At 49.0% G+C, this 26,846-nt stretch overlaps 7 protein-coding genes across 7 annotated transcripts; 3 read left to right on the top strand and 4 right to left on the bottom strand.

Moving 5' to 3' along the window:
• Positions 1-2,574: 2,574 nt before the first annotated feature.
• BO88DRAFT_424897 (uncharacterized protein) lies at positions 2,575-9,347 on the top strand (the record flags this gene model as incomplete). The annotated part of the gene is made up of 6 exons (XM_025708779.1): positions 2,575-2,637; positions 2,714-2,870; positions 2,934-3,121; positions 3,179-3,228; positions 7,339-7,827; positions 7,880-9,347. The coding sequence occupies 6 exons, from the start codon at positions 2,575-2,577 to the stop codon at positions 9,345-9,347; spliced, it is 2,415 nt and encodes an 804-aa protein (XP_025563737.1).
• Positions 9,348-9,575: 228 nt separating this feature from the next.
• Positions 9,576-10,298, top strand: BO88DRAFT_270788 (uncharacterized protein). Its single transcript, XM_025702354.1, has one exon. The coding sequence runs from the start codon at positions 9,707-9,709 to the stop codon at positions 10,073-10,075; it is 369 nt and encodes a 122-aa protein (XP_025563736.1). The 5' UTR covers positions 9,576-9,706; the 3' UTR covers positions 10,076-10,298.
• Positions 10,299-10,800: 502 nt separating this feature from the next.
• BO88DRAFT_270786 (glycoside hydrolase family 43 protein) lies at positions 10,801-12,306 on the bottom strand. The gene is made up of 2 exons (XM_025702353.1): positions 11,661-12,306; positions 10,801-11,585 (listed from the first exon to the last, which is right to left on the bottom strand). Exons 1-2 carry the CDS (start codon positions 12,207-12,209, stop codon positions 10,908-10,910), a joined length of 1,227 nt encoding a protein of 408 aa, XP_025563735.1. The 5' UTR covers positions 12,210-12,306; the 3' UTR covers positions 10,801-10,907.
• A 2,543-nt stretch (positions 12,307-14,849) lies between these two features.
• Positions 14,850-15,990, top strand: BO88DRAFT_424895 (glycosyltransferase family 32 protein; the record flags this gene model as incomplete). The annotated part of the gene is made up of 2 exons (XM_025708778.1): positions 14,850-15,909; positions 15,962-15,990. The coding sequence occupies 2 exons, from the start codon at positions 14,850-14,852 to the stop codon at positions 15,988-15,990; spliced, it is 1,089 nt and encodes a 362-aa protein (XP_025563734.1).
• Positions 15,991-16,942: 952 nt separating this feature from the next.
• BO88DRAFT_481367 (uncharacterized protein) lies at positions 16,943-18,522 on the bottom strand (the record flags this gene model as incomplete). The annotated part of the gene is made up of 3 exons (XM_025712186.1): positions 16,943-17,981; positions 18,035-18,263; positions 18,386-18,522. 3 exons carry the CDS (start codon positions 18,520-18,522, stop codon positions 16,959-16,961), a joined length of 1,389 nt encoding a protein of 462 aa, XP_025563733.1. The 3' UTR covers positions 16,943-16,958.
• A 165-nt stretch (positions 18,523-18,687) lies between these two features.
• BO88DRAFT_364072 (glutathione synthetase ATP-binding domain-like protein) lies at positions 18,688-20,911 on the bottom strand. Its single transcript, XM_025703964.1, has 2 exons — positions 20,796-20,911; positions 18,688-20,733 (listed from the first exon to the last, which is right to left on the bottom strand). Exons 1-2 carry the CDS (start codon positions 20,839-20,841, stop codon positions 18,779-18,781), a joined length of 2,001 nt encoding a protein of 666 aa, XP_025563732.1. The 5' UTR covers positions 20,842-20,911; the 3' UTR covers positions 18,688-18,778.
• A 659-nt stretch (positions 20,912-21,570) lies between these two features.
• On the bottom strand, positions 21,571-26,830 carry BO88DRAFT_481361 (uncharacterized protein; the record flags this gene model as incomplete). Its single annotated transcript, XM_025712185.1, is given in 9 exon segments — positions 21,571-24,183; positions 24,203-24,689; positions 24,746-25,318; positions 25,382-25,652; positions 25,681-25,764; positions 25,820-25,936; positions 26,004-26,217; positions 26,379-26,635; positions 26,701-26,830. 9 exon segments carry the CDS (start codon positions 26,828-26,830, stop codon positions 21,631-21,633), a joined length of 4,686 nt encoding a protein of 1,561 aa, XP_025563731.1. The 3' UTR covers positions 21,571-21,630.
• Positions 26,831-26,846: the final 16 nt, after the last annotated feature.

Genomic DNA, 26,846 nt, shown 5'->3' with positions numbered 1-26,846 from the left:
TCACACCTTGATCCATACACCGCCTCGAAAGGTCTACCGCAGGATGGCATCCGTCTCTCACACGACATCACCTATCAACCTTGATCATGCACATCAAAGATCGAGTTTGTGGAAAACTGAGAAGGAGCAGAACTGACGCTGTCGGAGCATTCTGCTGAATTATCAACATGGACATTGCTGGTGATCGTTGTTGCCAAAAGCGGGTCGAGAGCCTCAGGTTCAGGTCACACTGCCTGTAGTATAATTCTGCAGGGGCCCGTAGAAATCTGGCTAGTAGTAACCTCAAGTATGGGCCAGGCAGGTCAATCCGGCCATCGGTCCATCATGATCAAGCCTTTAAAGACAGTTCTGTTGGAAAGTTGGCTTTATCTTCGCTCGCAGAAGACGAGAGAGACCCCGAGGCAGTTGTCAGATATTTCAGAATGCCTTGATTACGTTGTCATCCCCATAATCCTCTCAAGAAGTGGTAGGCGACTGGGCCGATCTAGGGGCAGTTTGCACACATTTAGTTTTTGGAATCTTCCAGAATAGGGGTGGCCTGCAGGGCCATATCAATCTGATCTATAGCAATAGCATAGACCATGTGATCCCAGAAGGTATAGGCAGCACACGCTTTCAGAAAGTCGATCTAGATATCATGGTTCCTCAAAAGATTCTAGTAGAGCTGTCAGATCTATGAGGTGCATCTTAGAGGGCGCGAACTTTGGAAAGTTTCCAATGAGCTGATAAACTAAACTGTATAGTTTGCAGATTGTATATAAGCGTTACCATATATTTATTAGCTTTTAGCTAGGATAGATTGATCACAATCAAGGAATGTGCCAGCTGGGTACGCACAAATGGGGTGTCCTTTTCTAGATAGTTAGTCCAAGGGCGTGCTGTGACATGTGACACAGCCAACGCCCGTGGAAAGAATCTCCGGCGTTGCGCCCCTTTTGGTTGCCGTAAACTTAAGGTTTCCACGCGCTAAACTCTAGAACTTCGGGGTCTGTCCGATTTATAGGATCACCCCTTGTTGGTGAAATTCGGAGAATATTACCAATGAAAGAAGCCTAGAACAGTGTTAGGTTCTCCGTCATTAGATTTTGTTGCCAACACGTACTTCGTAGACTACCCTACGAAGTTCTTCAGTAGCAAGTAGATAGATCAGGCAACACCCACCACTGGTGAGAAGGGCCCGACTACCGGCCAGGCCTTGGAGTCCCAGCTGCTGTCACTCAAGACGATCGGAATGTGAAGAAATGACGTAGGTGTGTTAGTAAATATTAGGGCAGCTTATAGTAAGGAGAAATCACCGAGTATCTGCAAATTAATGGCTTCTACTACGTTGTGCCCACTGGTTCCTGTACAACAACAACAACCTTTACGGGCAGCGCCACATTAAACTACGTGTTCTAGGCTGCCACGCATCTCCCCTGACGTCACAGCCACTACCACTGTTTACGGTTCTGGTTGTTTCTTTTGCGTGTTGATTTTCCAGTTGTTTTACCCTCCCCTTTTTTTTTCCATTTCCCTTCCATGGGTGACCGATCAGACTATTAAGTCTTGGGTCATCCGGTCGGATAGATGGACAGTCGGATGGACTGACTCCAGCGAGGTACTCCATCCACAGGGCGGGATAAACATGGGTCACTCACACCCACTAGGAGAAAAGAAGGGACTGGCAACGATCCTCTAAACCGGAGGGGGTAAAGTCGGGGCGCTATTGAAGTTAGCGGGTGGATGTGCGGTGGAGAGGAACAATAGCCTAGTGATGGGGACCAGTGGATAGCAATAGGTACGATTCTCCAGCAGCATTTTTCTCAAGCGAGTGGTTCAGCCTTAAAGCAGGTCGCTCTGCAGATTATACGATGAAATGTATAGAATGTGGCTGAGTGAGTCTATATGTGGCACGTCTTTGATGGTTGCCTATAAGCTGGACCATAGGATGATAACTGGATACCTACAGCTGCGGACTCGGCGCAAACACAGCCCATTGTAGCATTGTGACGCTCTCACCCGATCGAAAAGGACCACTAATTAATTTAGTTTCTTCACACCGAATTGAAAAGAAGAAAAAATTTACTTTATACTTTGTAGAAACTTCCCACCCTATCCCCATCCACTTCTTGCCAGCGGGTCGATCAGTTACCCAGCCTGGTTGAGGAGAATGTTGCGCACTGAACGTTGGGCAGGACGCAAGATTGTTGGCTAGCCAATCGTAGTCTCATGAGCGATGTCATGTCACTGGCAGACCCGGTGATCAGAACAGACTAGAATTACCAGAAAGGAGTCGATGAGCAAGGGAAATTGATTCCCCCCCCTCGTCTTTCTTGGTGTTTCCTCGCCCAAGAAAATTCGTGTTGCGGATCATCGGCTCCTCTGAGTAGCTTGATCGTCATTTCGATTATTTAAATCACACCTCCACCTCATCTTTTTTCTTCTCGTCGCTTCTTGCTGGCTATTCTACCGGTTTACTTCTCGTTCCTGCTTCAGTGACGCTAGCTATCTACTTCGTGCTTACTCCAACAGCTACTACATCATACTATTGGCGACCCTGCATTTGCATCGACTCCACATCACCTAATCGCTAACATGCCTGTTATCTCCCGCCTAATCTCCATTGTCTTTCGCGTCGCGCAAATTGTTTGCGGTGCGGTATGTATTCAAATATGATTAATAAAATTATTCTGCTCTCTATTTCACACGCTAACATAGTTATCGATTTAAATAGGTTGTCGCCGGTATCATCGGCCACTACCTTGCCCAATACAGCGGTGACGCATGGCCTGAGGCCCGCTGGATCTACACCGAAGTCGTCGCCGGGTTATCGATCCTCCTTGGCCTGATATGGCTCATACCATTTTCCTCTGGATTCTTTTCCTGGCCATGTACGTTGTCGCATCTCCCCTTGTTACTCTTCCGCAATTGCTGACTCGTTCCTTTTCCCGCAGTTGACGTCATCATCTCCCTTGCGTGGTTTGCTGCATTTGGTATCCTTGTCAACGCCATTCACAAGTTGAGCTGCGGCAGTATCTGGCACTGGGGTGGCCTCTACCGCAACAATACCTGCAGTCGTTGGAAGGCTGCTGAAGCGTTCAGTTTCATCTCGGCTATTGTCTGGCTTGCTTCGGCGCTTGTGGTATGTTTTGTTACACCCCCTGCTGGCTATTGATGCATACTGACGATCGTGATACAGGGTCTTTGGTTCACTTTCCGTGTCAGGAAGGATAGCACTGCTCCTACCTAGTAAGTCACATAGTCATCGTCAATGTGTGGACCTCGATGCTAACAACGTCGCATCAGTGGTCGCCGTCGCTTCTTCGGCCGTTCTGCCGTCTAAACATGGAAAAATCTCGGCGCTAAATAGTTGGTCCATTTCGATATGGACTACGAATACCCCATCTAGACTTGGAAATGCCGCGCCTGTGCTTTGCTCCAGGCAACTTCCCGACTCTAACGCTCTTTTCACGTGAAACGTTGATTAATGCTTCTAATACATGATTACCGCCGACATTAGTACTAATTTTGCTCGAGATTCTGCTTCTATATATGGTGGAGGCTTTGGGGAGATGAGATGAGATGATTTCATGATTTTGCTTTGCTTATACCCACCTATAGCTGTTTGAGCTGGTTGCTTTTAGAGGTACTGAGGCGTCCATTCGTTACTATACCCCAGGAGCTGAGTCTGCGTGCCAAGCGAGACATCTGATGTCGAGCATGCGCACTCGGATAACTTACTTCAATATACTATATCATAATATCAGAACTGAAACAGTTGCATTACATACAATTTACTGAGCCCTTATCTAATATCTGCCCTACATTTTCTTTTATGGAAACAGCGATCATGTGGAGAGACATGCATGTGTCAGGTGATCAAGGTAACAACATCACAGATTCGTTCCTGGCCGCCCCTTCCTTTTCGTCGTCACGAATCGAAGAGGGTCATGATCTATTCGTGCTTTCTCGATACAGCACCAAGTCTGCAGATGTCTCCGGCGATTGAGCTGAGGTACTGCTGTGGCGCAGTTTAGGACATCAGCATCCACCGCCCCCGCCTGTATGATACATCATCAGATAAACTCATATCAAGACAAGGAAGAACTTACCACCACATCCTGAGCTCCCTCCCCCTCCCCCGCCCCCTCCACCACATCCTCCAGCGCCACCGCCACCGCACCCTGCAGAAGCACCACAAGCAGACGCGTTCCCACAAGAGACACAGTTCCCAGCCGCGATAGAAGAGCCGCACGTCCCTGAAATACAATTTCCTTGCCCACTGAGCGATCCGTCCGTACAGTAAGGATCGTCATGGAACAGCTGTTCAAGTCCATCTACAAGTTTCTCAATGCCATCGAAGAAATTCGAAATGGTGTCGACGGCCTTTTGCTTATTCTCATGGTTGACCTCATCTTCTTCGAATGACAACATGCTTATCTCGTCCTGAGAAACAACTGTGTCCGTAGTCGGACTGGTCGGCAAGACAAGAGAGTTGACCGCTGCAATGGCAGACCCAAGCGCCTTGGATGAACGGGAATGCTTTTGAGCCCGCCTGAGTGACTTTCTGTAAGCTTCTAGAAGTTGCAAAGCTTTGGTTTCTCTCATGATTCGGTTGACCTCACTATTCTGAAGGCGGACAGCACTGTGGATAGAGATATGCGGCCCACTGTCAGACTTAGAGGCTTGATCATGCTGTCTGTGCAACTCATCAACGGCTTTGCGAGCATCGGAAAGCCACAATAATGATGAGCGGAAGTGACTGTAGAGATCGGGATAGCGGATCGCCTCGCAGAACCAACAGACGCATTCGCTATAGATCTCCCCATCGGTAACCTCACGGTATGTTTTGCAAGTCCATTCAAATCCATTTGTTAGTTTTAGCTCATCAACCTTGTCATTGTGGTCAATGAACTGCATTGGCCTATTGGTTAACCGCACACTATAGTTGTAATATTGTCTGGGAGAAAGTTGGTGTGTGTGCCATGCCAAATCCACATGTAGTGTCGGTACGGCCATTTCTTTGGGATTATCAGCCATGATCCCGAAGAAGACACTGTACTTTCTGATCATTCGGTTTGTGGTGGCGTGGAGAGTCGGTGACCTAAGCCAGTTGATACGGTCCATTTGTTGAATAAACTTGCCCTGTCTGATGACAGCGCCGAGCAAGTCCAGGGAGAATGGGCTAGAGTTATCCCAGTATCGAGAGATCATCCGGCGGATGCATATCTTCTCGACCCGAGTGGGCCGAACCTTGGAGAAATGGGACTCGTGTGCCATCTGCAGGACTCTGCGTTCTTGGACTCTTATTTTGAGATAATCGCGCACAGCGGCGATACTGTGGCATTTACTGGTCTTGGGATCGGTGAACTCCAGGATGTCGTCTGCTACAACCCGGATAAGTTGGCTTGGATATAGGAATGCTGCTTCTTTCCAGCTCATGGACACTGGGAATGGGACACCACGTAAGTTGTAGAAGCACCCGGGCATAGGCCGACTCTCTTCCCGCACTGACCGCACATCCTGACGCCACTTGGCCAGCTTTAGCCGGTCATGGTCAATAAGATAATCACAATTGTGGCAGACAGCACGGAAGCCTTTGTCAGCTAAGCCTGTGCAGTTGTCAAAAGGGTGTTTGACGTCTGTCACGTCTTGGCCCGCTGTCCAGCTGACGACGACTTCGGTGCTGCAGTTCGGACATTGAACAATGGTAGTGAGCGGATCAAGGAGGTTGTCCCAACTAGAACCGACCTGAGACTCGAAATACCGGCACGCTTCCCCAGTTACGGTGTAATCAAAAGTTGTGCCATTGATCTGCTGGTCAAGAAGCTCCCAAGGGAAACCTGCACCCCAAACACACATCTTGCCATACCGGATACAGTCCTCGAGATACTTGCGTGGATTCAGCATATGCGAGTGCCACACCATAAGCACATCTATCCCACGCCTTACTTTAGCAAGCAGTGTGCCAGTTTGAGATCGAAATCACTCACCTAGGGGTGGAAGAATATCTTGGTGCCATTGCACTATTTTCTCAGGCTTGACGACATCGGCATAAGTATTTCTGCGAATATCTGCCATTTTGGGAGGCGGTTTCGGGCTTGGGAGACAACGGAACCACCAATTTGTGTATCGTTTCACAGCCCGTGCGACATATACAGCCCAGCGCTTCTCCTTAACCAAGGCATGGTATTTGTCTTGAGCATCACCCTCTCGATGTCCGTCTGTGTCGTGAAGCCCGAAAAGCCCGTCATTGTTGCTAACTACATCTCGCAGTTCAGCAAACGCTGAGAGAAGCTTGAGATGAGTGACACACTGCTTCTGGGTGACATATTTTGGCTCTGGAGAGGGTGATGTCGACACGTCGCTCAATAGGAAAGAAGTCATGCTTGAAGAAGCGCTTCCAAATGCTTTACAGTCGGTTTGAAGTGAAGATCCTCCGAGTTGCTCATATCGACGTTCGGTGACTGCATATATATCTCAGCTGTGTAGAGAGCAAGGCTGCGAGAGGCATCCTAGACGAGGCTGTGAGGCTGGGTCGTGCCCACCCGTGGTCAGGTGTCTAATGACTGCGGTCATCCACTATGGTAACACGGTCATTTGGCAAGTTCGTATTTGCGCAATTGTTCCGTGAAATATTATTTGGGCCGATTAAAAGCTTATTCACCGAAAATCATGGTGTAAAGGAGGCAACAGAAAGGCAGCAAATAAGCAGAAGCGTGATTGCCAGGCTCTGCGACGGAACCAATCAGTGTTCTGTAGCCCCCTTTCTCATAGGATGAAGAAGCTCTATCTTACCAAACTAACAAACAACAAGGCTAGCCATGTCCGGTGAACTTGATGCGATTAATACATATACATCATTCAATGCGGCGGTTGCAAGGCTGCGAGAAGATTAGTGTAAGGAGCGAACTTCTACTGCCATGACTTTTAATAGCGGTTGCTTCCAGCATCTGGCAAGGTATAATACTGACCAGCTATACAGGTCTCTCTCTTTTTATTGACAGGGGCAACCGGATATGCGCTTCTCCAATGATTGCGCTTGATAGGGAAGAACGGAAGCCAGCGAGGCTGCACTGATTTCGGGGAGGGACATCCTGGCATACTTGAGTGGCACCGACGATTTCTTGATGACGGCTTTCAGCCAATTTTCGTTGCACCGGTATAGCTCTTCAAAATCCATACTCTTGGAAAGGTTCTATACAGTTAATGTGTTGGTTTTGCCTAATCCAGTCCATGATGACTAACTGGCGAGCTTCCGAAGCAACCGTTCATTCTTGAATTTGGATTGAGTTCTCCCGCGGTTCTTCCTCACCATACCGACGGAGCAACAATGCGCCCGGAGCACCCTTTGAGAAGCAGGTCAAGATCTCCATCGTCCTCCTTTGGAAAGACATCCCAAGACTACCCATTGGCCGTCTTTGATCCGAATGAGAATGACTCCGAAAGCAGTCAGTTCATAACGGTTGGGCGGGAAAGTTCCGACTCCGCCCGGCCCGACCAGCGAGAGACCACGAATGAACCATTATTGCCAACTTCAACTCACCACCCCCGACGCATAGCGCCGGAGCCATTCTCATGTACACTTTCTGGAATCCGCGCGTGGATTAAAGGCCCGCCATACCCACACCGGTATCAGATCACCCCATGGTTGCCGCGCTGGCAGACGGCGCCAGGCCGCCTTGTGGAGCGTTATTTTCCGAGCACCCGTGCCAAAGTTTGGCTATTGCTGGGTTGCATATGCACCTGGGGCGTCATATTCCTCTCCATCCTGCATTCTTCTGTAGCTGGTCAGCAAGTCTCCGGATACGGTGCGCCTGTCAAGCTATCATGTCACGCTAGACTATGGTATGTCGCTTGCTCGTGGTTCTACGATGTTCTTAAACTCATCTCTATGCAGGCCAAATTCGACCGACTGCGGCCTGAATGGTGACTCCTGCCGCCCCTTTGACGATGGGGCATTTGCCTTTCGCTGCCCCGCAAGTTGTGCAGATGCGATGCTGCTAGAGCCGTACTTTGTAGGCCCGGAAGAGTACAATTATCGTCCTCTTGTTATCGGGGGAACTGCAGATGGTGATATTACTGATGCCATCTACCGTGGTGACTCAGCCATCTGTCCTGCAGCACTACACGCTGGTCTAATAGACAGTCAGAAAGGTGGCTGTGGCGTCTTGCGACGAACGGGCGAAAGGACCAAGTTTCCGTCAGTGACAAGGAACGGGATCGAGAGTATTGGATACGCCTCATATTTTCCACTCTCCTTTACCTTTGGCGGAGAGTCGTCCGAAACAAGCTGCCAGGACTTACGCTGGCCGCTCTTCACTTTTTCAGTCATCGTCACGACGTTACTATCTCTGTTCATCACATCTCCCGCAGCATTCTACGCCTCCATCTACTTCATCGTCTACTTCCAGGTCGCTCTGTCCTCTGACCCGCCCTACTCCCCCGACTACTATGAAGTGGTATCCACAGCCCTAGGACGATTCCTGCCTTGCGCCTTCGTCGGCTTTGCAATGTACTACTTCTGTGTCCGCAAAACCCTGACAGACCTCTCCGCACACTGGGACAAGACTGTCCTCTGGCTGGGAAGCTGCTGGGTCGGCGCCCTCAACACCGACACATTCGACAAGATCCCTATATCACGCCTCACACCGCATGACATCCAACAACAACCAGGCGCTATACCCGCCTTGATCATCATCATTGGCCTCCTCGTCGCCATCGTCCTCACCCAAGCCATCGCTTTCCGCAGAGAAGGCCGCATGCCAAAAATGCTTCTTCTTTACGGAATCATGGTCTGCGGCGTGATTGCCCTGATGCTTGTTCCGCACATGAACCTCCGCATCCATCACTACGTCCTCAGTCTCCTCTTCTTACCCGGAACAACGCTCCAAACACGCCCCAGTCTACTCTACCAAGGCCTCCTCATAGGATTGTTCATCAACGGTATTGCGCGCTGGGGCTTCGACAGCATACTCCAGACATCTGCGGCATTGCTGGACGGCGCGCAGCTGGGCAGCGTCCTGCCTGTCTTTGGTGCTCCGGCTATTCTGTCGAGTCAGAACATCATGTTCAATTTCAATGATGTGGACAAGGATGCAGACGGGATTAGTGTGCTCGTCAACGACGTTGAACGGTTCCGGGCGTTCAAGTCTGATGATGGAATGTTGGAGTCATTCAATTGGACGCGGCATTTGGATGGTGAGCTGGAGTATTTCCGGTTCGGGTATATTAAGGTCAACGCGTTGGGTGGGATTTGGTATGAGGATTTTACGAGGCCGGGTACTTGGGAGAGTGAGGGGGAATGGGTTCCTCCTGATGCCGATTCTGTGGATGATTCTGGATCCGTTTCACCGTCTTTGGCATGATTACCTAGTTGGGTAATATTTTGGTGGATATTTTGGTGTAATAGGTATATATAGATTTTGAATCGTATATTGCAATATAGACGATTGGATAATGTGAATGCGCATTTTATGCACATGTCTTACTCAGCATACGGTGCAGAGCAACCTGGATAAACCAGGATCACGTGCCCTCCGCGTTGAGCACAAAACCACGCGCACTTCCGCGAAGCAACACATCATGTGTAATATCTTAGATGATGAGCCGCTCGACGCGACTCTGGCCTATTCATAGCTGTTTTCTATAAACTTCTAAGGATAGCGCTTTTCTAATCTCAATGACGATAAACCACACACAAAGAGCTTTCTCATGACACCCTTTAATGATTCATATCAGGCAGTGGACTTCATCCTTCGGGAGACCGAATGGAAGAAGACATCTGACCCAAGCGTGGATGATTGAGACTGAACAGAGATCTAAGAGATTACCAAGCTGCACAATTCTTTCTGAACATGCCCTTTTCACTTCTATATTCATGGCAGGAAATGTTCCTCTAATGTTCGGGGATAGCCTTGCCTTCCTTTGCCTTGCTTTGCTCAACTCACATTTTCATATTATACTGACCACATACATTTCCTCTATTGATATTATTATTCTTCTTATTTCCAGCACTAACAAATTTTCTGATATATTTGCAAAAGCCCGCCACACTATCCCCTCTGCTTCTATCCCAGCATGCCACCGCCAATGATGACAAAGAAATCTAGCACTTTACTCCGAGACTCTTACACACGTTGCTGCTCCATCTGTTTCTCTGTCATGAAGATAACGATGTTCGAGCATGGTCAATGAGGAGTGATGTGTACGGTAGTTTTCAATCTGATGGCTATCTCATCCCTCACATTTACCTTTCTTGCTTTATTTCCCCCTATTCTGATATCGAATTAACACTGAGATTGCTCATACTTTATGTCAGTTTATCTTTACTACTAACAACTTCCACGCGCCTGTAATAGGACATGCTAGTATTCATTAATGACATGGATACTACAAATTATCCCAATGAACATGTTAATGTGCATACATACAATACAGCTAATGACACAGAACAAAAAGGCATGAATATCAAACTCATATGATATGGACAAGAGATGGATCAAAATGAAATTTAAGCAACAGACAGCCCAGTGACGAATTCATGAATCAAAAGCCAAATTTGCATGGTATCCGGCAATTGACAAGTGCATCCTTGCATAAGTCAACTACTATTGTCTGCCTGGAAACCGGTGAGAACCTGAGAGCTAATCTGAGGGCTGTCTGCTGCTTCTGCTTTTTCTGTTTTGGTCGGAGGGGGTGTGTGGTTTTGTGATCTGCTGTGAGTTGTCGATATAGTATCTGGCCTTACTTTGTTTATTGGGTTCCATGCTATTCCATACCATGGAGACCGTTGATACTGAGTCTAGGTTTGTATTGATGGATGGCTGAAACGTTTGCCTCGTGTATGGAACATGGTCTATAACTTTTTATCCTATTATGTACATCATAACCAAATCTACCAAATCTATAATACATCAAAGCCACCCTCAAAGCGCCGCCGGCAAAATGGTATAATTCGCCGTAATATTCATCGCCGCGGCAAACATACACCGATAATCCCCACAAAAAGCATGAAAAACAATCTTACTCCCATCAATCGAAGCCGTCGCACCACCAGGAGACTTCAGTCCAAAGTCCCCAGTTCGAAACAGAGGCCTCTCAGCCCTCGTATACGGCCCCTTTAACGACGTCGACCATGCATATTTAACACTATACTTTGACGAGGTATAGCAATGCGAGGAGAAGAACAGATAGTAGATGCCCCGATCAGTGCGGATAATATCCGGAGCTTCGACTAGCGGTCCGTCGACTTTCTCATTAGTTAGGATTTCGACGGGGTCACCGACGGGAGTGACGCCGTCGTCGTTGAGTTGTTGCAGCATAATGGGTGTCGAGACGATGGGTTTCTTGCCGTTGTTGCAGTCTCCGCCGTGGCCGACGCTGTTGCCGTCGACTTTGTAGACGACGTAGAGGGTCCCGTTGACGTCTTTGAATGGGGCGGGGTCGATGGCGCCGCCGTGGTCGCGGGGACAGGCGAGGGTGCTGTTGTGCGGGATGTAAGGTCCTAGGGGACTTGTGGTGTTGGAGACGGCGGCGCCGACGCAGTGGTGGCGGAGCCAGTCTTTTAGTTCGCCGGAGTAGTAGAGGACGAAACGGCCGTCTTTCTGTAGAACACTTAGTCACGTTTGCCTGGAGCAACTGAAAGTCATGCGTGGGAGTAGTATTTGGGGTTTACTCACGCGTTGAATCACATCTGGAGCGTACTGATTCATATTCGTTTCCCAACTGCTCATTGCCGGCATGACATCGTATCCTTGCAGCCAGGTCCAGCTGCTGAAGTTCCGCGATGTCGATACCGGGACGTGAGGAACATCGGGATTATCTGGTGTAGCGACTGTAGCATATGCATACCACGTGCTGTTCACCTGGATTAGCCCCGGGTCGGGGAAATCATGCACGACGCGGACTGGACGGTTGGCGCTGTTGTAGTAGCTGGGATCGTCGTTGTGGGCATCGTCCACCAGGAGAACTACTGGGACGGTTATCACCACCACGATTATGGCTACGCTTAGAGCTATCAGGGTGATGAGCCATGTTATCTTCCTTCGCGTCCAGATCATGGGGTTTTTTGAGCCGCCTGGGGGTGTGTCCGCTGAGGGCGGCTTGGTGGGTGTTATAGTACTACCACTCTGGCCCTCATCCTCTGCAGTATCTGTGGATGGGGTGGATTGTGTCCATTTCTTGCTGCGGCTGGTGCTGCCGTTCAGCAGTGATGGGAGGCCTTTCATGGTATCCACCTGGGTGAGAGTGTACTTGCTGGGATGTTGCCATCCGCGCGCGCGAACCAGGGAATTTTTTGGGTCTGGAGGGTGGCATTTACTACCTTACTGTGTTTGGTGGTTAGGGGGAGAAGGTAGCTGGGCCAATGAGGTGAGCCATTGGTGGAAAATAGGTAGAGGTTTGGAGGGTTAGTGATAACGGGTCATGGCAAACAGATGATAGGAACGATGGTGAGGAAAGTTTGGAGTAAAGCACGCAAGTCATTGTGAAACCGGCCGAGCGAGACTTGACCTGTCTGACCATTCCTATAATGTGAGTGGACGGGACGATCAGCCACTGCCAACAGCGTCGGAAATGTCAGATTCCTGTTCGCCATTCTGAGAGATCCAGATCCGCTCGATCCCCTGCTTACCTCAGCGGCTAGGTCAACATTCTTCTATTCCTGGGTTTACAGTAATGGATTTGGTGGTGTCGCAGAGCAGGGAAGAATAGTACAGCCACATCGTATGCTTGACAATGAGCAACTCAATGTATGCATTCTGGCTGAGTCTACAATTAGGTGCACACTCTAGCTCGTGATGCTTCTATTGATAGCGATCAGTACCTTGGATTCATCCAAGCCACCTACAACCACAGCTCGTTTCCGTGTTCCTTGGCTGAGAAACCTGATTGTAAGGTATCATCTGCGGGAGAGTTGACGACTCGGTTCAGGCACTGTAACATACAACGTGGGAATTGTTTCTCAAGGTTTCAGGAACCCATCCAAGGTCCGGAGATGCGCTTATCCCTATCTGGTATGTAGCGGGCCTGGGAGACCGCAAAGAGCCATTCAACGCCTGGAGAGGTTCCACGTGTTGCACGTGACCCTAGAGAAGAAAGGGGAATCTGGACTTGTCCTCAACACAACTAGGAGCATCCAAGCAACTATGGAGTACGGAGTACCACAGGACAAGTTACACCTGAAGAGTGGAAGATGTGTGTATGTCTTGCTGCGGAAAGTCCAGGTGTTCAGTTGTCAAACTTGACAGTGCTATTAAAACCACAAAGAGTATAGCGTGACTGCAGATCAGCTACTGTGATAAGTTTGTAGTATGCTGCTAAGTTGACATGGCCAGTGGCTGGTGGTGGAGGAGATATCGAGCCAATAACAGCTGCAGTGGTTGTTGCTTGGCCTGGCCCGCGGCCTGTAAGTGGACGAGCCATGCAGGTCAAGCAATGTAGGTGGCTTTCACCTGTCACTATCACGCAGAATGGTCATTCCAACAGTCCCTACAAATTCATCTACTAAGCGCCGAAGCCAAGAAGTCGGGGGTGCAGCAGCCGGCCCAGCGTATGACGCGGCTTCACCAGGCTGACGCAGTGTCCACCCTTCAGGCTACGTAAACCACGTCTTCTTGGGATGGGCTGAGCGGGTGTGCCCCTCAGCTTAACTCCGATGTGAATGGGGACACGATTCGTAGTAGAGATTGATGCGAAAGCATGAACCCTTTCACCCAAAAAAGGGTCGCCTGGAGATAGAAGTAACCTTATTGCAGCAGGGACTGCTCAGAGATCTAGACCGCGTTAGTGGACCGGGCACAGTTTCTAAAATCGTTGCGATCACGGCGACATTTGGCTGCAAACGGCCAACAACCACCAATCCGATTTGTGGGGAAAACGAAGGCGATACCACCTCGGATGCGAAGTTTATCGGCAACACAACCCTCATCCCGCATCTCATGTTGAGACAAACCATCGTGCCAAGGGAACTGCGAACCAAGCACTGCAGACGAGTAAGCATTCAATCAATCTGACAAGGCTTAGACGATCATCTCCTGTTGCGGATGCAGACGAACGAGGGTGTGTGGATGCCAACGTCGTATGCCATCCAGCAATTTTTAGCGACGCGTTTGACTGGGTCGGAACTTATAATGCAGAACTGCAACCCCTGGTTTTTAATTTGATCATGAAAGAGGATTGTATTCTTCTTCTGGTGGTGTACTTAGTGTCCAGGAAATAATCTCCTGCAGGCTGTGGAATAACGACCACATTCTAGACGGCAGAGAGTGGAATGGTCGAATGCTTATCAGCCGAAGTGCCCGCCGTTTCTGACGCCACCAAACCACTTACTCTTTCGCCGTCGTCACTCGGCTCCACTGCTGCTGCTTAGCCTTAAGCTCAACAACCTTTTTCTTCGCCGGCGCCTCCTCCTCTTCCAGCACCAGCTGGCCTCTGTCTGCTCTGCTGCTCTTGCCTTGATTTGCTTCTAGCCTCCTAGCAACTCCTCCAACCGGCAAGACAGCTGTGCTATCCCTACCAATCAATTGCGGTTCTTCTGTTTACGGCGCCTACCGACCCCCGACCACAGCGACCGCGCGGCCCCGGAGTCTTGACGCTTTTCTTACGAAATCCCCTTAAAACCTTGCAGTGGCACGATCGCACAAAACAGCTAGCAATGCGAAATTGCTGACACTACTTCTGGCGAAACGGCTTTTGACACGATATACATATCGATCTTGCGTTTATCGTTGCCTGGCGTTGATCTGCTTTGATCGTCGGCGGAGTTGCGGAGAAGACCGGCTGCGGTTCTACATAACACAGCTGCTGCCAGCTCATTGCGCCTCTGTGGCAATACACCTAATCAGCGATCTTCGCATATATCCATAGCGATGCTCACCTTTCGGAAGTCGCTACTAGCGGCTGCACTTCTGATCACCTTTATCGTCTACCTCCGATCGTCACATCCCGCCTCTTCCCTCCCGTCCCCAGAGACCGCCTCCGCCGGACACCTATACAACCAGGATTACGATGGCCATGCAGACAATGATCGAAAAGGTGGAACGAGGGACACCGTACAACAGCTGCCGCTGACCCCGCCACCGAGCGCCCCCTTGCGCGAGCGCTTGCGCTACCACTTTCCCTACGATCTGGAAGCCAAGTTTCCTGCATTCATCTGGCAGACGTGGAAATATGCGCCCTCCTCCATGTTCTTCAGCGAAAGCCTTCGTGATCCCGAGTCCAGCTGGTCCGAGCTACATCCCGGATTTGTCCACGAGGTCGTCCCCGATGATACCCAACGCCATCTGATCAAATACCTGTACGGCGCTGTTCCGGATGTGTTCGAGGCCTACGATGCTATGCCGCTGCCCGTCTTGAAGGCCGACTTTTTCCGCTACTTGATCCTTCTCGCACGGGGTGGAATCTACAGCGATATTGATACGACGGCGTTGAAGCCGGCCTCTGACTGGCTGCCAGCAGAGTTGGATCTGGCCACAGTTGGAGCGGTGGTGGGCATTGAGGCGGATCCTGACCGCCCCGACTGGCATGACTGGTATGCGCGCAGAATCCAGTTCTGCCAATGGACCATTCAAGCCAAGCCCGGACACCCCATCATGCGCGATATTGTCTCCTACATCACGGAGGAGACATTGCGGATGAAGAAGGCGGGTATTCTGAAGACTGGCAAGATGGATAAGACTGTCATGGAGTACACTGGGCCCGGCGCTTGGACGGATGCCGTTTTCCGGTATTTCAACGACCCTGACTACTTCAACATTGAACCCGGCTCGACGTTGAACATCACGTATGAGGACTTCACCGGGCAGGAGGGGTATAAGAAGGTGGGAGACGTGGTGGTTCTGCCCATCACTAGCTTCAGCCCGGGAGTGCACCAAATGGGTGCTGGGGATGTCGATGATCCTATGGCATTCGTGAAACATCACTTTGAAGGTATGCCACCTATTTTGTCTATTGCTTGACTTGAAGCTAACGTGGCAACCAGGAACTTGGAAGGATGACCCGTCTCTATAAGCTGTCATGATCAATCGCTTTGCATCATAATCTACATTACGACTCATCAAACCAGCTGGCTCCGCCAGTAGGACACTGAATGGCTCTACCTATACAACGTGTCCTTACATAACCGAATATGACCACATAGCACCAGTGGCATATCATCCGATGCTTGCACATTGCCGGTTGACACAAGCAAGAACCCTCCTATGACCGCCCGTGCGGCAACCTCGCAGCATCCACCCACCAGTTTCCGTCCTCGACCTGAACCTATTGCCCTTGCTCACCCAAGCTAGCCATGTCACGTATACGAAATGCTGGCTTCCTACCGAGTAAGCTATTGCTTGTGCTGTTGAATAACGGCTCTTAGCTTAGCTCTCTATCCATGACAAGCAGATCCGAGCTTAAGCTCGATCGATACTATGCTTGTCAATGGCTTCGTCTTTTTCTTCTCTGTGTTCATATACTTGTGTTATATTTTTCTAGTGTCTTGCTCCAAAATCTTTAGAATTTGATACCCGCAGGCTGGGGATAACGAATGAGAACAGCGATGCATCATGATCACCTTGGACATATCCTCCTCCTATTATAGAAGTGTCTTTGTACCCCTGAGAGGGTCTTGCTGCGCATATCAGTAGTTTCAGCAGGTTATTCAGTTTTTGTATAAGAGTAAACAAGACTGAGCTTTGGATCTTCGTTCTAAAGCTAGCCTTAATTAGATTGAGTAGTGGTAGTACTACAGTGTGTTCTCTTTCAAATATTTACATATTTTCACACTCCTCGGGAATTAAGAAAATCGGATTGTTCATGGATATTCATTTAAATTATTTTAAGTCGAGAAGATGAAGCAGTCAAATAAGATTCATAATGGATAAGTCTCGTCACGGTCGATCACGCACTTGCTTGCTATAATGATGTAGCTACCAGGGAGCAGGATGATAAGCAAAATAACAACCACCAAAACAGAAACCGACACCGTTTGTCCATTATATATCCGAACAAAACCTCACCAAACACTCCTCCTTATACGCCTTCAACTGCTCCATCTTCAACCTCTTAAAAAACTCCAGCTCCGCACGCACCTTCTCCTCAAGCTCTTCAACACCAGTACCAGCAGAAAGTAGAGTATCCCAATAAACAACATCAACAACAAAGCTCTTCCTAGCCGCATAATCGAACCAGAACTGACCGGTCCTCCATGACTCGCGCATCCTGGCAGACAGAGACAAATGACCGGGCTGCTTATACTCCATCTCGTGCTCCACCCTCGCCAGAGCACGCAAGAACTGTTCCATTCTGGGCTCATAAAGTTTGAGAAACTCGTCCAATTCACAACGTTCAAGCCACACCTCCGGTCCAGACAGTAATAGCCACCAGGGCGGATCAAAGCTGAACGCTGCCGGCATGGCGTTGGTGAATTCAAAGTCCAGAATGGCAGTGATTTGGAGTGTCTTTGGGTCTATGAGCATATTTAAAGGTCGCATGTAGTCGCAGAAGAGTATGGATGGTTCGTTGTTTTCTGTAGGATAGTATTTGGAGATGAGTTGCTTGAAGAGATGGCGGGCGATGAATCGGTCTTGAGCGATGTCTGTATCATCGGCTATGTTGCGCTGAGTGTATAGATGGGTTAGATGCTCGTTTGCAAGAGAGGCGAGGTAATTGCTGGCGCGGTCAAAGGGTGCCGCTGGCCATTTATTAGCAGCGTAGCCGGAGACAGTGACTAGCTCGTTCATGTTGTATGTTAGGGGGCGGTTGAGGACGTGCCATGTGTTGGATGTGTTGTCTTTCGAGATAGCTCCGATTTGGGGGAATGTAAGGTGGGAAAGTTGGAGTAGGTAGCGGGCGATTTGATAGTAGATTTTGTCTAGGAGGGTGTTGTCGATGTTCGGGCTTAGATACAGGTCTTCTTCATCCGGCTTCTTTAAGACGTTTGATGGGAGGGTTCCGGTGACATAGTCCATGATGATGAATGGACCAAGATTATGTGGGCTATCGGAGGTTAAGCCCAGCTGTGAATAAGGGGTATGGGGATATCGGTGTGTTGACGGAGGTATTCCATCACTTGGACTTCGTTTGTGACCTTTTCGTCTCTGTAAGCTGTAGCAGTATGCCCCGGTTTGGGGAACCGAATAATGGTGTCCGGTCGTCCATCGCTGAAAGTGTAGCGGAAGCCGAAGTTGAAGGAGCCTTCGAGGAATTCAACGTAGGATCCGGTTCCTCTGCCTTCCCGGCGCGTAGCGACGAATGTTGCTAGTTCGGCTCGTGCGTCGAAGAGTCTGTTCAGCCACTTCCTGCATTCATCGTCACCGTTGGTTTATTCAAGCTCGTCGAAGTAAGTCTTGAGCGGAGATGTCTTTTGTTGAGGCTTTGGAGGGGTGGGATGCAGAGGGGTAGAGATGCGGGCTAAAAGCACGTGGTGGTAGTGATAGATGTCTGGTCAGGCCAGAGCGTACAGTCGGATAGAATATGGAAGATACAAGGAAGATTGGTTGGATGAAGAAGGAATTTGAAGGAGGTGAGACAACCGTGTAAAACGACAGAGACAAGCATTGAGGGTTAGACTAAAACTGCAGCCGCAATGACAGTCCTGGCGGTACTCCACATATGTTTGTGATTCGTTCTCACTCTTCCTATCACACTAAGGACACTGGCAGCATACTACGCGGAGTCTTTGCACAAATGGAGAACAACAAGACTAGACAGATATTGCTAGGGCTTGTATCGATATGCTTGACTTGGAGGTTTAGGAGTGACTTACTATTCGCTGGGCCAAGAAATAGGAACCGTTACTATTGGCCAGGAGATGCTATTCAACTTCATAGCGGAAATTGCTTCGTATTTGCTCCACCAACCGCAGACACTCGCGCCTCTTCTGAGCCATGACCAACATCCACGCAATGAAATGAACCTCACTCGACTTTGGCCCAACCAGTTTATCTCCCTTCTTCTTGATTGTCGCGTACAGCGGCACATGTGGCTCCAGTTCGGGGTGCTGGCGCAGGAGCTCCGCTGTAGCATCTTCGGTCTTCATGATCCCAGCAACGTCTTCTTGGAGTACGAGGATTGAGAGGTTGGAGCGAGGCCCGTCAGGGAATTGGTGGCATAGGGCCTTGAACCGAAGCTCATCATTGACGGAAAAGAGCATTTGCTGGGCGAAATAATCCACCCCATAGACCAAGTTGACGCCAACAGTCTCCAGATATCCAGCTGGGCGAGCGTTAATTTCAAGAAGGTACACGCGCGCACTCCTTCCATTATTTGAATCAGTATCTCTGCGGGGATTCAAGTCCTCAAACCCGTTGTCATCCTGTCGAAATTCATGACTCGAATACTGCAACCGTGCTTCGCAATGAAATGTACCGGTTGAGAACCCCTGACGAAGGATACTCTGATGCAACGTTTCCCGGATAGCCTTCAATTCATGCGGTGGAAGGGCAGAGGGCATATGAACCATAGTCTCAACAAAGTTATGGCTTTGCTGAGAGTCCCTATCGCCAGGGCTCGGGAAGTCATCACTGATCTCGCAGAAGATGACTTCTCCATTCAGCAATACGAAATTGGCATCGACTTCTGGGCCATCAATATATGGCTCAATAACGGCATCGCTCCGCTGCTGCGGACTTAATGCGTGACACTCGCAGGCTTTCTCGACCGCCTCAAATAACTCAACTTCCGTAGACACTTTGGTGACAGCCTGACTTCCCCATCCCAGGCAAGGCTTGACGATGAGAGGATACTTCACCTCGGTAGACTGAAGTACTTTCTCCAGTTCATCCGTCCCAAAGACCCGGAAAGCCCCGTGCGTGTCTGGCTCCATCATGCGAGTTCGATACTTATCTCCGGCCAGCACATAGGCTGACGATGGGGAGGTAGGATATCCAAGGATTTCACACGCTCGAGCCACTCCGATTAAGCGACTATCGCTCACTGTCATTATGCCATCAATGGGCTTGTCGTAGCTGCGGACAGCTGTGACGATTCTATCCACAAACCCCTCATTAACGTCGATGTTTGTGGCAATGAATCCCTCTCGGAGATGGGCGTACGGCCCGTAGTCATCCTCCGACCAGTGGCCCGGCTTGTCAATGATCACTAGAGTGATCCCCAAGGCTGCTGCCGCCTCGTACATGCGCCGACTGGCATCCGCGTCTTTGCGGCCTTCCACCCACGCAAGGCGTTTACGGGGAATTGGTGTGGAGACTACCCATGGGTATGAGATCCGGTTGCATAATGCCTCTTCGACACTATCTAGCGTGTCGTGAAGACCAGAGCCAGAGCTAGTGTCAAGTAGGATGGCACCGACGGACAACGACAAGTGTGCGCTCAAATCATGCGCCGTTCCATTTATCTGGACTCGTAGGGTTGAGACTTGTTGTAGTGGGCGCAAGAAGCCTACTACCCAGGAAACATGCTTCACCCCATCTAGGCGTTGCTGTAAGAAATCAGACCGCGCGAGATAGCCGTCTTCCCGAGATAAGATAAAATTCATGATGACCGGGGACTTATCATCCACGCCTTTACATTTGTTGATAGACTCGATGATAAAGCTGGTGATTTCTGGTGTCAGATTCCGTGGAGTATTGAACTCCTTGTCATCATTCTGTTCATCGTCATAGCACACTGCTGACGCAACACCGTTGATGCCTTCGGTCTGAGTAATCAAGGTGTTCTTAGGATAAAGCACGATGTTGAGAGACTCGTGTCTCTGGTCATCAATGCCCTTGACAGGGTCCGCCTTGCTCCATTCACATCTGAAATGATCTGATAAACGGCGCATTATTAGAAACGGTTCGACATGAAAAATACAACTCTGGGGAGCTTACGCGTATTACACTCTGTAGTTACGACTAGGATGCAAGTGCAGGCCATTCTGGGAGACGTGGAGTTGGGTATAGAGGGATGATAAAATGGTAGATGAGAGCCTTTATGCCTTGGGGGTATAAATACGCGTTAGCCAAGAATCCTCCACCTGTGTCATACTGTTTCCCTTACCAAGCAAGGAGAGGCTCTAGTCTCGGATTCGGAGTACAGTTGTAACTGACTAGTCGGTTACTAACTACTCCGCAGTCCGGGGTTTAGTCCGATTCCGCCCCCTCGTTAGTCATGATTTGATGAGGAGATCGAAGGCACAACCATGATCAATACCAACAGATCAAAGATCTCGTTTCCAGAAAGAAGATACTTATGAAATAAACCCTAAATATATCATTTTGAGAGGTCGTCGCGGACCTAAGAATCGAAACATATCAAGTAAACAATCTGCCTGACGGTGCCTAACGCCGAGTCTCATACGCGCCTCAGCACATATTGAGAGCGGAAATGATGATCGGTCTGGTTGGGGAAAAATGAAAATTGGGTATATGCACCTCATTTTCATTGCATATCCTCTCTGAAGAGAATCGAATCCGTGCTTGGTACGATTTTCGCGCTCGTGCACGCTTCCGTGGACATGTCCGAAGGATATTGTGGACACCATGGGAGCGTATGGGCGTAGATTACATAACTATAAGCTCGAGATGTATCATTTCTACATTGACCGTGACGGAGAATCTGGATAAAGTAGTGGAGAAAATGTCTAGACTTCTTTGGCTTCGATACCGGGGTTTATAGCAGAACGACAACAATACCATGCGATAGATGAACATTTCCTAGACTGCTTTAGGACTCAGGAGCCGATATTCCATGGTTCTCCCTAATTCGCGATAATAATAGTCCCCCGAACTTCCCTTTAGGGAGGTTGCCATCCTCCTCAAACGCCTCGACAAGCTCACGAATAGCTTCTTTGAGATTAGAGTCGCACTTATCAAACACTACTCTCACTAGCCCTCCTGTTTCTGGAACGGATAAGTCATGTTCGATGCAAACACGGATCAGAGAAATCAACCCACTGTATCTGCCTGTCCTTTCATCAAGAGCAGATGAAGCCAGGGCATCCATAAAGACATCCTCCGAGAGATCAACTGCTTTAGTATACTGAAGAACATGCTGACTAGCGTTCTCCTGAACCCTTGACAAAGTGGGCTTATTAAAACCATAGGAGAAACCATAGAAGTTATAATCAAACTTCCAGATCGCTCTCCAAATGCAGCTCAGGTCTATATCGCCAGGCCATTCACGGAGGAGCCACTGTAGCCCGTCAAGGCTGGTTGCGGCGGCAACAACCATGACTCTTTCGCTAAGTGGCACAGCCGAGCCATACTTCTCAAGTAACCACGGTAATGCGGACGGATCTGCATAAGTGGCTATCGCAACCAATCCCTCGGTTAGCATAGGAGGCGCATCGGGCCCTAGTGTTTGAAGGAGAAGTTGTAAAATTTCTAATATGGCCGAGGCTGCCACTAGAACCTTCTCTGTGATCGGTACCCGTGGGCCATGATGTGCCAAAATCCGTTGCAAACATACAACTAAACGATGATTTCCTACCACAGCAGTCATGACTTCTTCTGAGATTGGAAAATCGTCTATTCGCTCGTTGAGCAGAACGCGAATTGCATCCTCGCCCCAATCGAAAGCTGCCCGGATGGCAGCTTGCTCTGTGATGGATACACGGGGTGTTGTCTGCAGCAGGAGTTCCAAAGCCGAGGCATTATGTGCAAACCTCTCTATAATCCCATGGTCAACCTCAAAGAACTTCTCATTCAACAGGAACCGAAGTATATCTGTAGGTTCTTGACCATCTTTCTTTTCCAATCTTTCGATCATTCTCGTCACGGGCAATTGGCTATGCGGTTGTTTCATCAGAAGCTTCAAAGTCGACATACTGTCACATTCGACGAACATATCTTCGCTCACGTAGATCATTGGTCGCTTGCGCAAGACGGCCTCCAAAGTGGTAGGCTCAAAGGTCGCCACAGCATGCAATATGAACTCTTCTGTGATAGGAAGAGCATGTATCTGGGACCTTTCCTCAAGATCCAGTAGAAAACACAGCAAGTCATCACTCACAATTCTGAGCATCGTATCTTCAGTGATTGGAACCTTCAAGCCTCCGTTGTTCATAAGTATTTTTACAACATTCATGGCACTTGATTGGGAGGCTGCTGTGTCCAGTATTGCGGGAGTGACGATAAATCCTGCTTGCTGCCTGCGCAGGAGCATTTCGAGCATCTTAGCTCCAAAGATTTCGTTGCCCACAATCTCCAGCATGACTCTTTCGCTTATTGCAAAATCCAGACCACAGTCATCTAGTAAAGCTTCCAGCTTTTCGCTATCTCCGTTGAACGCTGCTGTACACAGAAGATCCTCGCTAACCAATAGCCGATGCTGTCGTCGGCGAAGAAGTTGACGCAAGACACTGACACCGCTCCTGCTTGTTACCACGCTCTCCAGAACATTCTCAGTCAGCATTGAATCGTCGTCCAATACACTTGAAAGTACTTCCATTTCAGCGTCACCCGCGTATCTCGCAAAATTAGCAATGAACTCCTCATCTATCACGATCTCTACAAGCCGTTGTGCAAGAAGGATTGCGATTGCGCGCCTGTTCAGGATGACCGGATATTCCATCATCTCCTTGATTCGTGGATAGATTCTGACATCATCATTGCGCCTTTCAAGAAGGAGCTGTAAAATATCGTCTCCACACTCCATGTTTTGTAGGATGGTTTCCAGCACTTTCTCTGTCACAGGCACAAGCGCAACTCCTGTTTCTTCGTACCGATTAAGGAGGATGGTCACAAGTTTCATGCCACAAACCTCGTTCCTCGCTCCAGCGACAACAATGCGTTCATTTATCTGAAGCCCTTTGTTCTCGGTTTTACTGAAAATAGAACCTGAAGCTGAGAGTGTGTCAAATATATCTTCCAGCTTCTTGCTTTCAGAAGCATAGCATCGAACAACTTCCACTATGCCCTCAGCTAGATCAATAGACACGCACACCTTGTGCAGCAGTAAATCCAGTATTTCCAGATGCCCATACTCAGAAGCCATCAGTAATGCGTTCTTTAGTGCCTGGAAAAATATCCTATCAGATCCATATACAAACCACTCTAAAGGGTCCGCGCCTTCTTCTAGTAAACCTATCACGGTTTGAATGAGCCCTAAGCCTGATGCGATACCAATAGGGGTTGACTGTACATCTCCCTCCACGAATTCTGTCGTTATATAACGCCAGTTGCGGTAGGCAGTCGGTTGACGGAATAGTAGATCCACCATCACTTGGAGGCTTTCGAGTGCTGGGCTTGGAGTAACAGCGGAAGCTTTGAAGTGCTCCTGCCATTTTACAGGCAACGTAGTCTAGCAGCACTTCCTGCTGCGCTTCCTCTTTAGACAGTCTCCTTGTCATTTGTAGGAGTATTCTCAGGCTGTGCTCAGCTAGCATGGTGTGCCCATTCAACGCGGAGAGTTGGTGCCATTGGCCTGTACACTCGTTACCAACGAGGAATTCCTTCACAGAGAAGTGAGCCAGCCTGATCTCATCATTTGAGCGCCGAAAAGCAACAAATGAAGTCGTGCAGATTTTTACCACGTCCTCTGGGACCTCAAGACCTGCTGCTGCTGCTACTTCAGTCAGGGTGAGAGGCCTGACACTGAAACAGAGCCAGGTAAGGATCGTTTTGGCGTATATAACATCGGATGGTTTCGCGTTGATTCTTTCTATTACAGAGAGATATATGTCGTGCAAAGTTTGTGGCATCGTACTCAATGCTTCTATGATTTGAGACTTGTTGCGGCATTCTTCGAGACGTTTCACTTGAAGGTCTGCCCAGCGAAATCGTCTGCACAAATAAGCATGTATATTAGTAGTAGCACTAGCTGGCGAGATGCAGCATACCTCTTTTCGTCCTGTAGCAGTTCCTGGATTATCTGTGCTTTCACTTCCTTTGGAGCTCTTCTGTCGTCCAGAGCATCAACCCTGTCCTTGACGAAGGCCGAAATATCGGACCCCTGGTTTTCCTCAATGTCTAAGGCTGTACACTCCACCAGATGCTCAAATATATCTGGCTCTGGCCGACTAGTCACAAGAACATGGACTTTATTACTGTATTTCCTCCGAAGTCCAGTAAGCAATGGTAACAGAAGACTCCTTTCCTTGCGATTGACTGCCTCGGGGCACTCGTCCAGCGCATCTAGGATAAGGAAAACCTCCTCTATGTTGGCATCAAGCAGTCTTTCAAGAGTCTCCTGAAGCCTTGTATTGTTTGGATTGCTTCCTTTGGTACCATAGTCGTTCCAAAGACTCCGGATAGGCTCGTCGAGTGGTGTTGAATGCAGCTGACGGATGATCGTCCTGAGCATATTCTCAACTCTTTGTGATGACGGGTCATTGAATTGGAAATACCAGTAAGCGAACCGCTTATCCGAGTTATCCAGGCAAGTTCGTTGGATGTCTTCAATGATTGTCGAGCTATATGTAATCAAATGTCAGCCTAAGATACGACAGTACACGTGTCCAGCAGGTCTTTCATACCATATGACTGATTTACCACAACCCGCTTGTCCATAAGTCAGTGTACTTTCCATCTGAACAGGTCTAGAAAACTTACCCACTCCATGCAACCATAGTATACTACCTGGACAGTCCTTCCACCCGACATATTGTTTTGACTTCAAAAGCCAATCACCTGTCCCTGGTGATCTATAATACTGAGTGTCGTTCTGTGCTTTGGAAAAGTCGTACTTAGATAGCCATTCAAGTATTCCTTTATCCTCGACGTCTGTTAAAGTCAGAATATGAGCTTCTGGGCTGGAGGTATTGAGAGAACTCACTTAGCACAGTGGAATGAACTTTCTGGAGCTCCTCGACCGTCTCGTCAATAGCCGCAAGGATGTCCGCAGCCTGTCCCCTCAGATCTAACACGATTGAGGACTTTGAAGATACGGATAGGATTAAAGATAATAAACTCACATGTGCGATCAGTGACGGTAGTCCATCTGTCAACCATTGTAGTCTTATTGTCCACAACCGTTCGAAGCTTTTGCAGTGGCTGCTCGGTGAGGGGAATGAGTGTGCTTCCTATGCGAGCTGCAAATATGCATGTTAACATATGCGCTATAGCAATTCGCGAACCTAACCGAATACTCGAACTAACCAAAGCCGCTTTCATAATATGCTTTTTTCACTTCCGCCGTGTATTCAAGTATTGCTGTATAGACTCCCACAAGAGCACCATCTAGCTGCTTGTCCACGGAAGCCTTTGTATATCGGCGGTCGCTATCTATCACAGTGAAGTATGCTAGCTGTTCCGCCAAGTATTCGGAGGCTTCTATGAGTACATCTCTGCGCGCAATATCTCTCTGGACCATCTAAAAGCGAGTAAATGGGTCTGTAACCGGTTTTCGACGGACAGTTTTCAGGGAGTCGCCTACCGTCAAACCTAGCGATACTATCGTCCAGGCGCTTGACGCTGTGGTTGAATATCAGCATTCAAGGAATTCAGCGTATATAAGATTTTGGCTTGGAGAACCCTACCATGTCCACTTGGGTCGAAGCTTGCGATCGCAGTGATTATCTGCTGCGCATTCAATGCGGACGCCAGGATATTCTGGGCAATTTCGCGGACTTTGATCTCACCCCCATTATGTCTTCGGATGGTCAGTTCTTTCTTCTTATACTCGGTATATTTATTCTTTGTCTCGCCAAGGACTTCCCGAATAATTTCGATTGGATTCTTCTCCTCTTCAGGCAACCAGTGTTTATGTTCCGGGTCCAGGCTGTCGAATGCTACTTGCCAGAGATCCTTGGTGAGGCAGCAGCGTGATCCGGCGGGATGCTAGTAGCCTCGGAACTGCTTCTTTTGGCAGGTGTGGTGTTTCCTCCATCATTCGAGCGTTTCGCATGGGGAATAGCAGGTTTGGCCTCGTCAGCATCACCATCAGCCTGGGAACAGCAGAGCTTCGCACGTAGCTTCGTCAGCATTCTTTGGTGAAGGGAA

The sequence above is a fragment of the Aspergillus vadensis genome (assembly GCF_003184925.1).
Source record: "Aspergillus vadensis CBS 113365 unplaced genomic scaffold BO88scaffold_9, whole genome shotgun sequence".
Lineage (NCBI taxonomy): Eukaryota > Fungi > Ascomycota > Eurotiomycetes > Eurotiales > Aspergillaceae > Aspergillus > Aspergillus vadensis.
This window is presented reverse-complemented; position numbering and strand designations above follow the sequence as displayed.

Bases quoted from the DNA above. Each gene is read 5' to 3' on its own strand.
- BO88DRAFT_270788 (XM_025702354.1), top strand. From the start codon at position 9,707: ATGATTCATATCAGGCAGTGGACTTCATCCTTCGGGAGACCGAATGGA.
- BO88DRAFT_270786 (XM_025702353.1), bottom strand. From the start codon at position 12,209: ATGAAAGGCCTCCCATCACTGCTGAACGGCAGCACCAGCCGCAGCAAG. The intron at 11,586-11,660 runs GTGAGTAAACCC...AGTGTTCTACAG, and splicing joins CTCCAGATGTGATTCAACGC to AAAGACGGCCGTTTCGTCCT.
- BO88DRAFT_364072 (XM_025703964.1), bottom strand. From the start codon at position 20,841: ATGGCCTGCACTTGCATCCTAGTCGTAACTACAGAGTGTAATACGC. The intron at 20,734-20,795 runs GTAAGCTCCCCA...GCCGTTTATCAG, and splicing joins AACTACAGAGTGTAATACGC to ATCATTTCAGATGTGAATGG.